Source organism: Ailuropoda melanoleuca, chromosome 13 (assembly GCF_002007445.2).
Source record: "Ailuropoda melanoleuca isolate Jingjing chromosome 13, ASM200744v2, whole genome shotgun sequence".
NCBI lineage: Eukaryota > Metazoa > Chordata > Mammalia > Carnivora > Ursidae > Ailuropoda > Ailuropoda melanoleuca.
In genome coordinates, this window is record NC_048230.1 from 43,011,764 (window position 1) to 43,023,411 (window position 11,648).

General features: G+C 51.1%; 1 protein-coding gene across 1 annotated transcript in view; it reads left to right on the forward strand.

Annotated features, from left to right (window-relative positions):
- Positions 1–2,728: 2,728 nt before the first annotated feature.
- Positions 2,729–11,648, forward strand: part of CBX2 (chromobox 2) — an 18,506-nt gene continuing 9,586 nt past the window's right edge. The window contains exons 1-2 of the mRNA XM_002921795.4: positions 2,729–2,743; positions 3,046–3,140. Of these exons, the coding sequence (XP_002921841.3) occupies positions 2,729–2,743; positions 3,046–3,140 (110 nt within the window). The remainder of the gene's footprint in view (positions 2,744–3,045; positions 3,141–11,648) is intronic.

Genomic DNA, 11,648 nt, shown 5'->3' on the forward strand with positions numbered 1-11,648 from the left:
TCCCCAGGATTCTTACAAACACCTTCTATATGTTTTCATCATGGAAGCAAAACACATTCACGGACTGAGACACTATTTTTTTAAATACGCAGAAATTAGACAATGTATTTCCAGACATTTGTGCCCATAGATTTAGTTCACAAACATGGAATCATTTTGGGTACATATTTTTAAAATGTTTTTTTTTAGACTTAACATACCTGTCCACCCATGACAAGAAAAAAAAAATTCAGGCGCCTGGGGGGCTCAGTCGGTGAAGCATCGGCCTTCAGCTCAGGTCAGGAGCCCAGGGTGGTGGGATCGAGTCCCGCATCGGGCTCCCTGCTCAGCGGGGACTCGGCTTCTCCCTCTGCCTGTCGCTCCCCCTGCTCGTGCTCCCTCTCTCCCTCTCTCTTGCAAAAATAAATAACATTTAAAAAAATAAAAAAAGAAAAAAGTTCTACGACTTTCTTCATGGTAATAAAGCTTTCTGTTGCAAGGCCGTCCCGTGAGAAAGGAAAAAGAAACCCCTGGGACCACGAAGCAGGGCTCCAGGACTCCGACCCCAGCCCAGCTTGGGGAGCATCCTGCTAAAAAGCCCCCGTGACCTTTGGCAGTCAGCCCCCACCCCACCCGTGGCTCAGGCCACCGCATTTCTGCTTTCCGTGTCGGTAAGTCTTACCTTTTCTAGGTTTCGTAGAAATGGAAGCATCTAGGATATAACTCTGTCTGGCTTCCTTCGCTGAGCGGAACGCCTTGAGACGGATCCCCGCTGTCGCTGTCGTGGGCGCCCCTTCCTTCCCATCCCCGAGCCGTCATCCCTCTACGCTGCCCCGAAACTTGTTACCGTGTACCTGCTGACAGGCGTCTGAGCTGCCTCCGCGTCAGGGCTATTAGGAGTGAACCTGCTATGAGCATTCGTGGACAAGGTCAGCGTAGACATAGGCTTTCAGTTCTCTCGGAGAGATACCTAGAGGGACCTCGGGGTCACACAGTAAGTGTTTACGTCGCCAACCTGATTCCCAGAGCGGCTGCACCTGCTGGCTGCCACCAGTGGCCCCGGTGCCCCGGCAGCATGTGTGGGTCCCAGCTCCCCCACGTGCTCCCCAGCACTTGGCGGTGTCACTCTTCTAAACCCCGTCCACTCTCACGGGCGTGCGGTTTCAACTCACGTTTGCCTGCCGAGCCACGACACGGAGCATCTTTTGGGGTCAGCGTAAGGCGTAACATTCCCACGCCTGCGTTTGCGATGGGTCTGTTTCGATTCTTTCTCGACACTCCCCCTTCAGTTACTAGTCTCCTGTTCCGCCAGAGAACGGAGTTTCCTGTTTCCATTTTGGGAATTTGATATTGTTTCTGGCCTAGAACTTCGAAAAGTTTTACAAATGTTTGATGGCAAATGGAAATGATATGGTCTCATGTTGACGAAGGGACGGACACACAGCTCAGACTAGCCGAGCCACCAAGGGGATGGCCCAACTAGGAAGGCCCCAGGTGCGTCCCGATACTCTTGCTCTGTGCTGGGTTTCTGTCTGTGTCTCCGGGTCTTGTTCTCCTCTTCTTTTTTTTTTTTTAAGATTTTATTTATTTATTCGACAGAGATAGAGACAGCCAGCGAGAGAGGGAACACAAGCAGGGGGAGTGGGAGAGGAAGAAGCAGGCTCACAGTGGAGGAGCCCGATGTGGGGCTCGAACCCACAACGCCGGGATCACGCCCTGAGCTGAAGGCAGACGCCTAACCGCTGTGCCACCCAGGCGCCCACCAGTGCCTTTTCAATGGATTTTTAATTCAATTGAGAGCATGAGGGTTTAAAATCACAAGTAGGCTCTGTCTGGGGATGAATGGGCCCCATGCCCACCTTCAAACTACTCATTTCTGTGGGTGAGGCTGGGGTCCCAGGTCTGTGCCAAGCTTGTGGCAAATATTGCAATCCCACTGTTGGGGACTCATACCCTGACGGGGAGGAATTCAAACCAAGAAACAATTAAACAACAATACACAAATTAACTACACGAAGAAACCCACATTCACTTGCAGGAGGTCCTCAAGCTGGACAGGCGGGAATGAGCCTGCTGAAGAGAGAGGGGCGTGTGTGTGCGTGGTGGGGGGCTGTAAGACAGAGGAATTCTCTCCATGGGGCAATTAGTCAATTCATGTCAGAGTCGTAAAAATGCTGGAATGTTTTGTGGCGTCTGGGTGGCTCAGTCGTTAAGCGTTTGCCTTTGGCTCAGGGCCTGATCCCAGGGTGCCGGGATCGAGCCCCACCTCAGGCTCCTCCACTGGGAGGCTGCTTCTTTCTCTCACACCCCCGTCTGTGTTCCCTCTCTCACTGGCTGTCTCTCCATCAAATAAATAAATAAAATCCTTAAAAAAAAAATGCTGGAATGTTTTAATGAGATTTTCAAACCAAAAAGAGTGATAAATTTTGACCAAAAGGAATCATGATGATAAAGCTACAAGGAAGGCATGCATGCTGGTGCACACTGTCCCGTGTCCACTGTCCCCTACTGCATACTGTCCCCTGTGTCCACTGTTCCCTACTGCATACTGCCCCCTGGTGCACACTGTCACCGACTGCATACAGTCCCCTGCTGCATACTGGCCCCCACTGCATACTGTCCCCCATGTCCACTGTCCCCTGTGTCCACTGTCCCCTACTGCAAAGTGTCCCTGGTGCATTCTGCCCCCTGGTGCACACCGCCCCCTGGTACAAACTGCACCTGCCATGGCTTTGCAGGGCCAACGGCAATGCCTAAGCTCCCGGTACCGTCGTCTCAGCAGCGGGACCCAGGACCCGGTGTTCATCTCCTCCCCATGAGGATGATGTGTGTTTCCATGTGCAGCAGAAGCTTCAGAGGTCAGCGGCAGTCCGCTGCCGGCCGCCTCTCCTCCGGCTGGGGGAGCTGGGCACAGTCCCAACACTAACCCATTGGCTTCCAAGTCTCCCCTGCCTCCGCCCCCCACATCCCTGTCCCTCCCTGGCTGTCCTCACTTTGAATGGCAGGCAGAACCGTCTGCATTCATTCTACCAGTTTTCCAGAGTCCGCTGTGCCCTGGCCCTCCAGGCGGCCACCCAGCCGGACGGCGCTCCCGGCTCTCGGACCTCGCCGGGCCAAGCCACTCCACGCCGGTTCCGTATTGACAGCAAATCCCGGTCAGGGTGCGTGAGTCCTCCTACTGTGCTCTTTTTGGAGATTGTACTGATGACTCCAATTCCTTGGTATTTCCCCACAAATTTTAGAATTAGCGTATGTTCGTTATTTTTTTTAAGTATGATTTTGAATGGGATTGTGTTACATCCTTAGATCAATCTGGAGAGAATCGACATCTTAGAAATAGCAAATCTGGGGCGCCTGGGTGGCTCAGTCATTAAGTGTCTGCCTTCAGCTCAGGGCGTGATCCTGGAGTCCTGGGATCAAGCCCGGCATCAGGCTCCCTGCTCCGCTGGGAGCCTGCTTCTTCCTCTCGCACTCCCCCTGCTTGTGTTCCTTCTCTCGCTGGCTATCTCTCCGTCAAATAAATAAATAAAATCTTAAAAAAAAAAAAAAGAAGAAATAGCAAGTCTTCCAATCCATAAACAGAGTCTTCTTTATTTAAATCTCTAATTTCTCTCAGCAATAAAGAAACCAGAATATTTCGAGGGGCAACCAGGTCCTGAATATTTTTATTATAGAAAATTTTTATAAACTTTAAGTTTTAAAAACTCGATTAAACTTTATCAAAGCTCAACGAGATCCAAGAGCTAAAACGCTAAGTAACTCAGGAACCCTATACTTTGTATAAACGTATACAGGCACAGGGGGGCGCTCAGTCGGTGAAGCGTCTGCTTTCAGCTCGGGTCATGATCTCAGGGTCCTGGGATCAAGTCGGACGTGGGACTCCCTGCTCAGCGGGGAGCCTGCTTCCCTCTCTGCCTCTGCATCTCCCCCGGCTTGTGCTCTCTCACTTGCTCTCTTCTCAAATAAATAAATTAAATCTTTTAAAAAATAATAAAACATCGCGTGTAGTTCACAAGGCCAAAAATGGATCATTTAAACACTCTTCACTGACGGCGAAAGACACCGATTGCTCTCAGTGTCTTGGGTATCCTCGGAGGAAATGTGTTCATACCCGCCAACACGCAACTCCTGGTTACACAACAGAAATAATGCCGTACATTATTTGTAGAGGGTTGAGTCGTGACCCCCAGAAAGATGTGACCTGTGCTAGTCCCTGGGACTTGTGGATGTGACCTTATTTGGAAATAGGGTGTCTGCAGATGTGACTGAGTTAAGAATCTCAAGATGAGATCCTCCTGGAATTAGGATGGGCCCTAGATTCAGTGACTGCTGTCTTTATAAGGCTGAGGGGAGGGAGGTCTGAGGCTCGAGGACAGAGAGGCGGGGACCCAGGGGAGAAGGCCCTGTGAAGACGGACGCAGAGAATGGGACGCTCCCTGTGCCAAGGGACACCAGGAATGGCAGGCGTCCTCCTGCAGAACCTGGAGGAGGCAGGAAGGCTTCTCCCCGCAAGTCTCTGAAAAGCAGCATGGCCCTGTTGACCCCTTGGTTTCAAACTGGTGGCTTCCACCATTGTAAGAAAAACAATTTCTGTTGTTCAAGCCCCCAAGTTTGTGATAATTTGTTATTGCAGCCCTGGGAAACGCAAACAATTTCATCCCACACTTAGGGGTCTTTTTCCTACATAGTAACACAGTACCTTAGAGATCTCAGATGTCCACTCAACTAAGCTACCACCCCCAGTTGCTCAGTCCAACACGAATGGAGGTGTTTCTGTGAAGGTATTTTGCAGATGTGACTCACATCCACAATCAGTTGACTTGAAGTAAAGGTGATTGTCCTGGATAATGCGGGTGGGTCTGACCTAATCAGTTGAAGGAGTTAAGAACAGAGCTGAGGCTTTCGAGGAAGACGATATTCTGCCCATGGATGGCGGCTTTCAGCCCCAGAGGTCCACCCTGCCCTTCTGGACAGCCTGCCTTGGGATTTCCATCTGTCCAGGTGGCTCCCACGATGGTATAAGCCAATTCCTTGCAGGAAATCCCTTTATGTTTGGCATTTCTGGTATTGGAAAGGACCCTAAATAAAACTGAGGGCCCTCGTCTGTGCTTTCTGTGTCCACATTTCCCTGCCATCATCAAAGGAATGCTCTGCCGTCATCGATGGCTCGGGTCGCCGCTGGCCCTGCTCCTGGCTGCTACCAGGGGCCACCACCGAGCCTTCTTGCGTCATCCCCTCTGGCCCTGGCCTAACACAGAGCCTGGCAAAGAGCAGTCACTCAATAAATATTTGCTGTGTGAGGGGCTCCTGGGGGGCTCAGTAGGTTAAGTGTCTGCCTTTGGCTTAGGTCATGATCCCGGGGTCCAGGGATTGAGCCCCACATCAGGCTCCCAGCTCAGTAGGGAGCCTGCTTCTCCCTCTGCCTGCCGCTCCCCCTGCTTGTGCTCATTCTCTCTCTGCCAAATAAATAAAATGTTTAAAAAAAAAAAAGATACTCTCTCTCTCCTTCTGCCCTCTGCCCCTCCTCCCCCTCCCTAAAATATATGTATATTTGCTGTGTGAGTGGTTTCAACCCCAGAGTCGCCTTGCAAATTCCTATGTGGTGGCATCTTCACTACATGGTAGGTCCCAAGCCACCTGCTGGGGGGTGTGGGGACAGGGCCATGCCATTCGGGGGCACGTGTTCTCCCGTCAGCAGTAATCGCGCTAGGACCCGGGCCTCTGAGAAGCAGTAACCCCAGGATGCAGCCTGTACTGAACCCAAAGGAACTTGAAATGGTGACACAGAGACCAGCCCTCTCACATCTGGGGCCAGGACATGGAAAATATCAGGTTTCAGCCCCAGGGAGGAATATCCCATCAATATACCCCAAAAGACCGTGACCACCATGGTCGGCACCCGGAGTTATTCCTGCGTGCTTGTGGGAGCCCAGCCGGGACGTGCAGGCCCAAAGGAGCAGGGCTGAGGACCACCTGCGCTTGGCGGGTTCAGTGCATTCCATCGGCGCCCCTGCAGCCGTCTGGACCTTCGCTGCTGGCCTGCGTCTCTCAGAGCCCACCATGCAGAGAACTTGATCTTTGAAACGAGTGCTACTCACAGCAGTGAGAGCTAAACACTGGAATGACTCACCACCTGTCTGTCAATCAGGGTCTAGCTAAATAAGCCACGATACACCCAGTGACGGAAAATCATGAAGTCAAAGCAACAAGGCAGGTCTATCCATTTGATGGGACATAACCCTCAGGCCACATTGCTAAGAGAAAAAAGCAGCGAACATAACACCGCGAGGTGTGCTCCCATGTGTGCAATCAAGAGGACACCACGGGAGGGCAGGAGGGGAGGAGCTGCTCCATGCATCCTTGCTGGGGGGCACCAAATGCTACTCTAAGAAGTAGCTATGTGTGTTGCTTCCCGAGTGGAGAACCAGGCTGCTGGGGACTGGAGGGAGGGGTTTCTCAGTGTGTACCTGCTGGACTTTTGAATTTGGCACCCCCGGGCACACCCCACTCTCCTCGCTGGGCTGGCAGCCACGAGGGCCAAGGGTGGTGGGGGAGCAGAGCTCAGAGGCGGCCTCGTGGTTGGCAAGATGCTGTCCCACGTTAGCGGGAGCCCAGGCTCAGACACAGAGAACCTGGACACGCCTCTGGTCCTCTGGGCCGCCCTGTGCTCACCTGCAAAATAGCATTTCCACAGAGCCTTCTGGCTCGAGCATTCCCTCACACCAAATGCAATTCCTCGGGTTGATCTCACTGAGATTTTTGCCAACAAAAAGCAAAGAAAGGGCTTTTTTTAAAAAAATGTGTCCTTTGGGACGCCTGGGTGGCTCAGCGGGTGAAGCCTCTGCCTTTGGCTCAGATCATGATCTCAGGGTCCTGGGATCGAGCCCCAGGGGAGCTCGGGGAGTCTGCTTCTCCCTGTCCCTCTGCCCTTTCCACTCATGCTTGCTCATGCTATTTCTCAAATGAATAAATAAATTCTTAAAAAAATAAATAAAAATTAAAAATAAAATGTGTCCTTTGGACTTATCCTCAAATTCCTTCATCAAAAAGCAGCAGGTTGGGCTACCTGGATGGCTCAGTCCGTTGAGTGACCAACTCTCAGTGTTGGCTCTGGTCAGGATCTCAGGGTCGTGGGATCGAGCCCCGTGTCGGGCTCCCTGCTCGATGGGAGTCAGCTTAAGGATTCTCTCTCTCCCTCTCCCTCTGTCCCTTCCCCTGTTCACGCACGCACTCTCTCTCTCGGTCTCTCTCAAGTAAATAAATAACATCTTTTAAAAAAAAAGCAGGATTCAAAAAGGCAATGAAAATCTCTTGTTTTGTGTAACCTAAATAACATTTCTTTGTTTGGGTTCTTTTAGACGAAAGGTAACCCAGGAATGAAGGCACAGAGAGAGGAAGTACGGTTGACTCAGAGGGGGATTTGCAGCGCGGGTCTCAAACCCCCGTTCCCGGAGCCCGTGGCTTTATCGGTGGTGCTCGAAGGATTTATAGAGGACGCTTGAGATCACCTCCAGCAGCCAGGAAGAACAATTAGCAAACTCATAAATGTGCTTTCGTTTACCGCTTTGAATCCCCAAACTAATTAATGGTTTTCAAGTAAGGGCTTCACCCCAGGTTTTAGAACTTTGTTAAGCACAAGTTATTTTTAAACGTGTGAAAATAATGCATTTCACACTGGAAAAAACTGCGCTCATAAAATCGTTTTACACCCAAACAATTCTGCACCCGGCAAAGGTCTTGAAAAAAAGCAGATGTGGGACGTGTAACAGACGTGATCGATTTGTGTTAGAATACCACCAAAACCTACCAAGGGTCGAGTACCTTCCCAGGTGCCCAAGACAGACTTACAATTCCTAGGTCTGCTGAGAACGTGGGGATAGAGTCAACCCTGTCGGTCTGGGGCAGGGGTGGAAATCAGTGCAGACCCTCGGGGACCGCTGGGCAATTCTGAACAAAAACAGTAGATCCCTGTGCCCTTCAATACAAAATCTAGGCATGCTATTCCAGACGTGCTAACAACCTTGCCCGGGCAGACATAAAGACGTTCATCACTGCACGCTTTCTAACAGTAAGATGCTGGAATTGGGGGCGGTGTTGACTGCAAAATTAATAAATGACACCGTTTAAAATAAAAGCCTTCTGCAATGGAAGAGCTCCCATCGGGGGCTGTGGTGTGGTCTCCAAAGCGATCTCGTAAAGTGGTTGGTTAACTGCCCACTTCTCACCACTTGTAACAGTGTTCCTTAGCCTGCCCTGCCCCGAGCATCCAAGGTGGGGAGGTCCAGTTTGTGCAGGTGTTTAGGGGCCCGGGGTGGGGCCCGGGAGCTGGAGAGACTGCTGCTGTCCCGTCAGCCCTGGAGGGCCTACTGGGCGCAGGCCGCTGCCCTCCTTCCACACCTGGCCTGGCCGCCCCCACCAAGCACCTGTGGGAAATGCAGGATGGGTTCCAGGGGCACAAGATCTGAAGCCATCTAGGATTCCTTTTCCTCCTGTGTAAAAGGAGGGCTGGGACAGGCTGCCCTTTGTAAGAAGTGTTCTAAACAGTAAGGGGGCAGACAGCCCCGGGGTCTCCTGGGTCAGGATCTCTGGGGTGGGGCCCAGGGGTCAGTATTTGCACTGCGTGCCCAGGGAATTTTTAGGCAAACTGAAAGGTTGAGGACTCCGGACTCCAGCAAGTACTCCAGCCATGCTTATTTGTACTTGAGTTCGGATACTTAAACACCATGTGTCATGCACACACAATACTTGTCCACTGTTGTACACAGAGTCAGAGTCCTATAACATGGCTCGCCTGTAGGTCACACCTCGGCCTTGCAAATGTGTGGGGACCTGCTGGGGGACATATCATCATGTTACATATTAAAGATGGTGAAATGTATTATTATAGGTCCTGAGTTCACCCCACGCAAACTGCCCAGTGTGTGTGGTGCTGGGCCCGCCTTTCACAGCCACCCCTGATCTGTAGTCAGGAGATGGTGTTTGTAGGAACGAAGAGCTTCCCTGAAGGAAACTGCTTTGTAAGGCACAGCTCATGGTGGTTAGTCTTCGCTGCCAAAGGTGGCAGAGCAAGGAGTGCTGGCTTCATCTCAAGCCCTGACTTCCATTCACTTGGGAGGGACACCGCCATTCCTCGCTCCCTGCCTCAACTTCTCGATGCCCAGGAGCAGCATGAAAACTGCTGCTTTCTTGGCCATATTTCAGACATCAAGGAGTTAATATTTGTCTTTGGCACTGTCACTTGCGTAGGAAGAAAATGGCATTCAATGAAGTGTTGGGTCTGAATCGCTCCTATATGCCTGCATGTCGAATATCTTTCTGTACAGATTATTGACGTTCTTGAATGCAAGAACGCCTGCGCGGGGGTCTAAGTAAACTTTGCATGTTCTGGGATTCATTCACATACCCACAGTGCTTCTCCGGCAATGTGTTTAGAGTCTATGCCTGGCATCCCTGTGGACCTGGACTGCCCGGGTCCATGACCGCTAGCTACATGGGATGGTTTAAATTCCAGTTACTGAAAATTAAATACAATTAAAAATTCAATTCCTTGGTAGCACTGGCCACATTTCACGTGCTCACGAGTAGCTAGAGACAGCTGATGGCAACCTCGGGGAGGAGGGCAGGTACCAGCCACTCCCATCATCTTGGAAGGTTCTTTCAGACAGCGCTGCTTAGAGACTCCAGGCTCCGTCTAAGTCATGCCGGGATGACAGCAAATGCTGAGTAACTCTTTGTTGGATGATTAAGAAAATAATGAGTTCGAACTTGTCTTAATAATTCTTGAATGTGACAGTCAAAACGGAAGACAGAAGGTGCTGTAGCCCAAACCCGTGTTTTGACACGATTAGATTAGCTGGAATTATTTCCTCCCGTCTGCCTTCTTCCAGTTTTGTTCTTATGGAACACTTCACAAATTTTGGATCAACCCTCACCCTATTTATCTGCTCATTTAATTCTAGTCAAATCTGTCATATCCGTGTCTCCAAGTAAATTATCTAAACGCTATTTTACCCAAACTGGGTATCTGCAGTTGAAGAGACGAGGTATGTGTTAAACTTCCCAGGAAACTGATTTTTTTTCCCATAGGTTAGGATCAAATTCTAGACAAACTTATTTCTTAGGGAAAGAAAGAATTCCCCTTTTTAAGCTTCCTTTCCTTAAAAAAAAAAAATTAAGCAAGTATCCCAGGGAACCATATATCACCAAGAGGAAACTGGAAACTTCCAGGGCAAAAATCTCACACCCAAGACAAATTCTGCAAGGAAACCTGAGTTGAAACTGATCCAGCTATTTTTAGGATTACAATAAATACACCTTTGGCTTCAACCCCACAATTTACTGCCTAGCTCCAGAAGATAGGGACACAAAAAGAGCTGGAGATTGTAAGCGACTCTCTGCACCCCAGGATTGCAGGTTTCATCCCAAAACAAGGGTTCTGGGCTGCGGCCCCTCGAGAGTGAGCCATCACTTCCACCCTCAAGCCCCCAAGCGAGTCCTCCCTCCTTCCTGCCTTCTTCGAAAGCAGAACCTAAGTTTGCAAATGTTGCCCAAAGTCTCTCCAGGATATCAAATGAATGTAACATACTTAGCCAAAGAAACTGCGGAACATGCCAGAAATTGAAAGATGGGCTCCTGCAGTTCCCAATTTTTACAGCAGGCGTTTCCGTTAAAACAACAACAACCAAAAATACATTTCTCCTGCAGAACCTTTATAAATATGGCTTCAACGACCAAAAATTACTTTTAGACATTACCCTGCAACCAGAAACGACTTTGTGATTTGCTCAGCAGAGAGACCACTGTGCAGCTGCGTTCAAGGGAGAAGCAAGACCAGAAAATGGATTTTCATTGAGTTAAACTGCCTTGATGCGGAGAAAGTTAAGGCTGATGTCCATCTCCTTTATTACGCGTTTGGCTTGGTCTGATTCAAGAACCTAAATGATTTACGGGGGAGTTGCTCCATGGAATACGGATCTCAGCAGAAAATAAAAGGCAGCCTGCCCACGATGACCGCACAGACTCCAGGCCACCCCCTTCTAAACGAGGTCTGCTTTCGGTCGCGTGCAGTCGCTCCAAAGGACGCCCATTAGAGACCTAGTCCTAGGTTAGAACCATCTCCTCAAACCTCGCTCCCACGCCCACGTTCATTTCATCAGAACCGTGAAAGAAAGTAAGAAAAGGTGCAGTTGCTTTTCTCCCTAGGCGCGCCTAAATCTTGGGGGCCGGGTTCCACTCTTCACAGCGAGGAGAAAGAACACGGAGCAGCTCGCCTCTTATCGGATGCACTTTCCTCTCCCGCCTTTGGGGGGAAGCGAGCTAGACTGCTCCCCCGCTCCAGTACTTTGTCTCCCATTCCTTCCCCGCCCCCGGCCCGTTTGGCTCCCGCGCGAAACAGGAGACTTCTGCCCCAAACCGAGGGACCCCGGCGCGGAAGGGTAGAGGGCAGGTGGGGCCCCGCAGCAGCGCCCCTCGGAGGCCGGGGCAGGAAGCGGCCCACTTCCCCCTTTCGGGCCAGAACAATGGCTTTTTGCCCGGAAAGCGAAGTTCGGAGGAGGCCGGGCGCGCCCCGAGGGGGGGCCCAAACGCAGCCTGGCGCGCGGCCCCCGGGTCCCAGCCCGCGAGGGACCCGCCCGCGCCCCCGATCCGGCCCGGTCCCCCCGGCGCGCGCG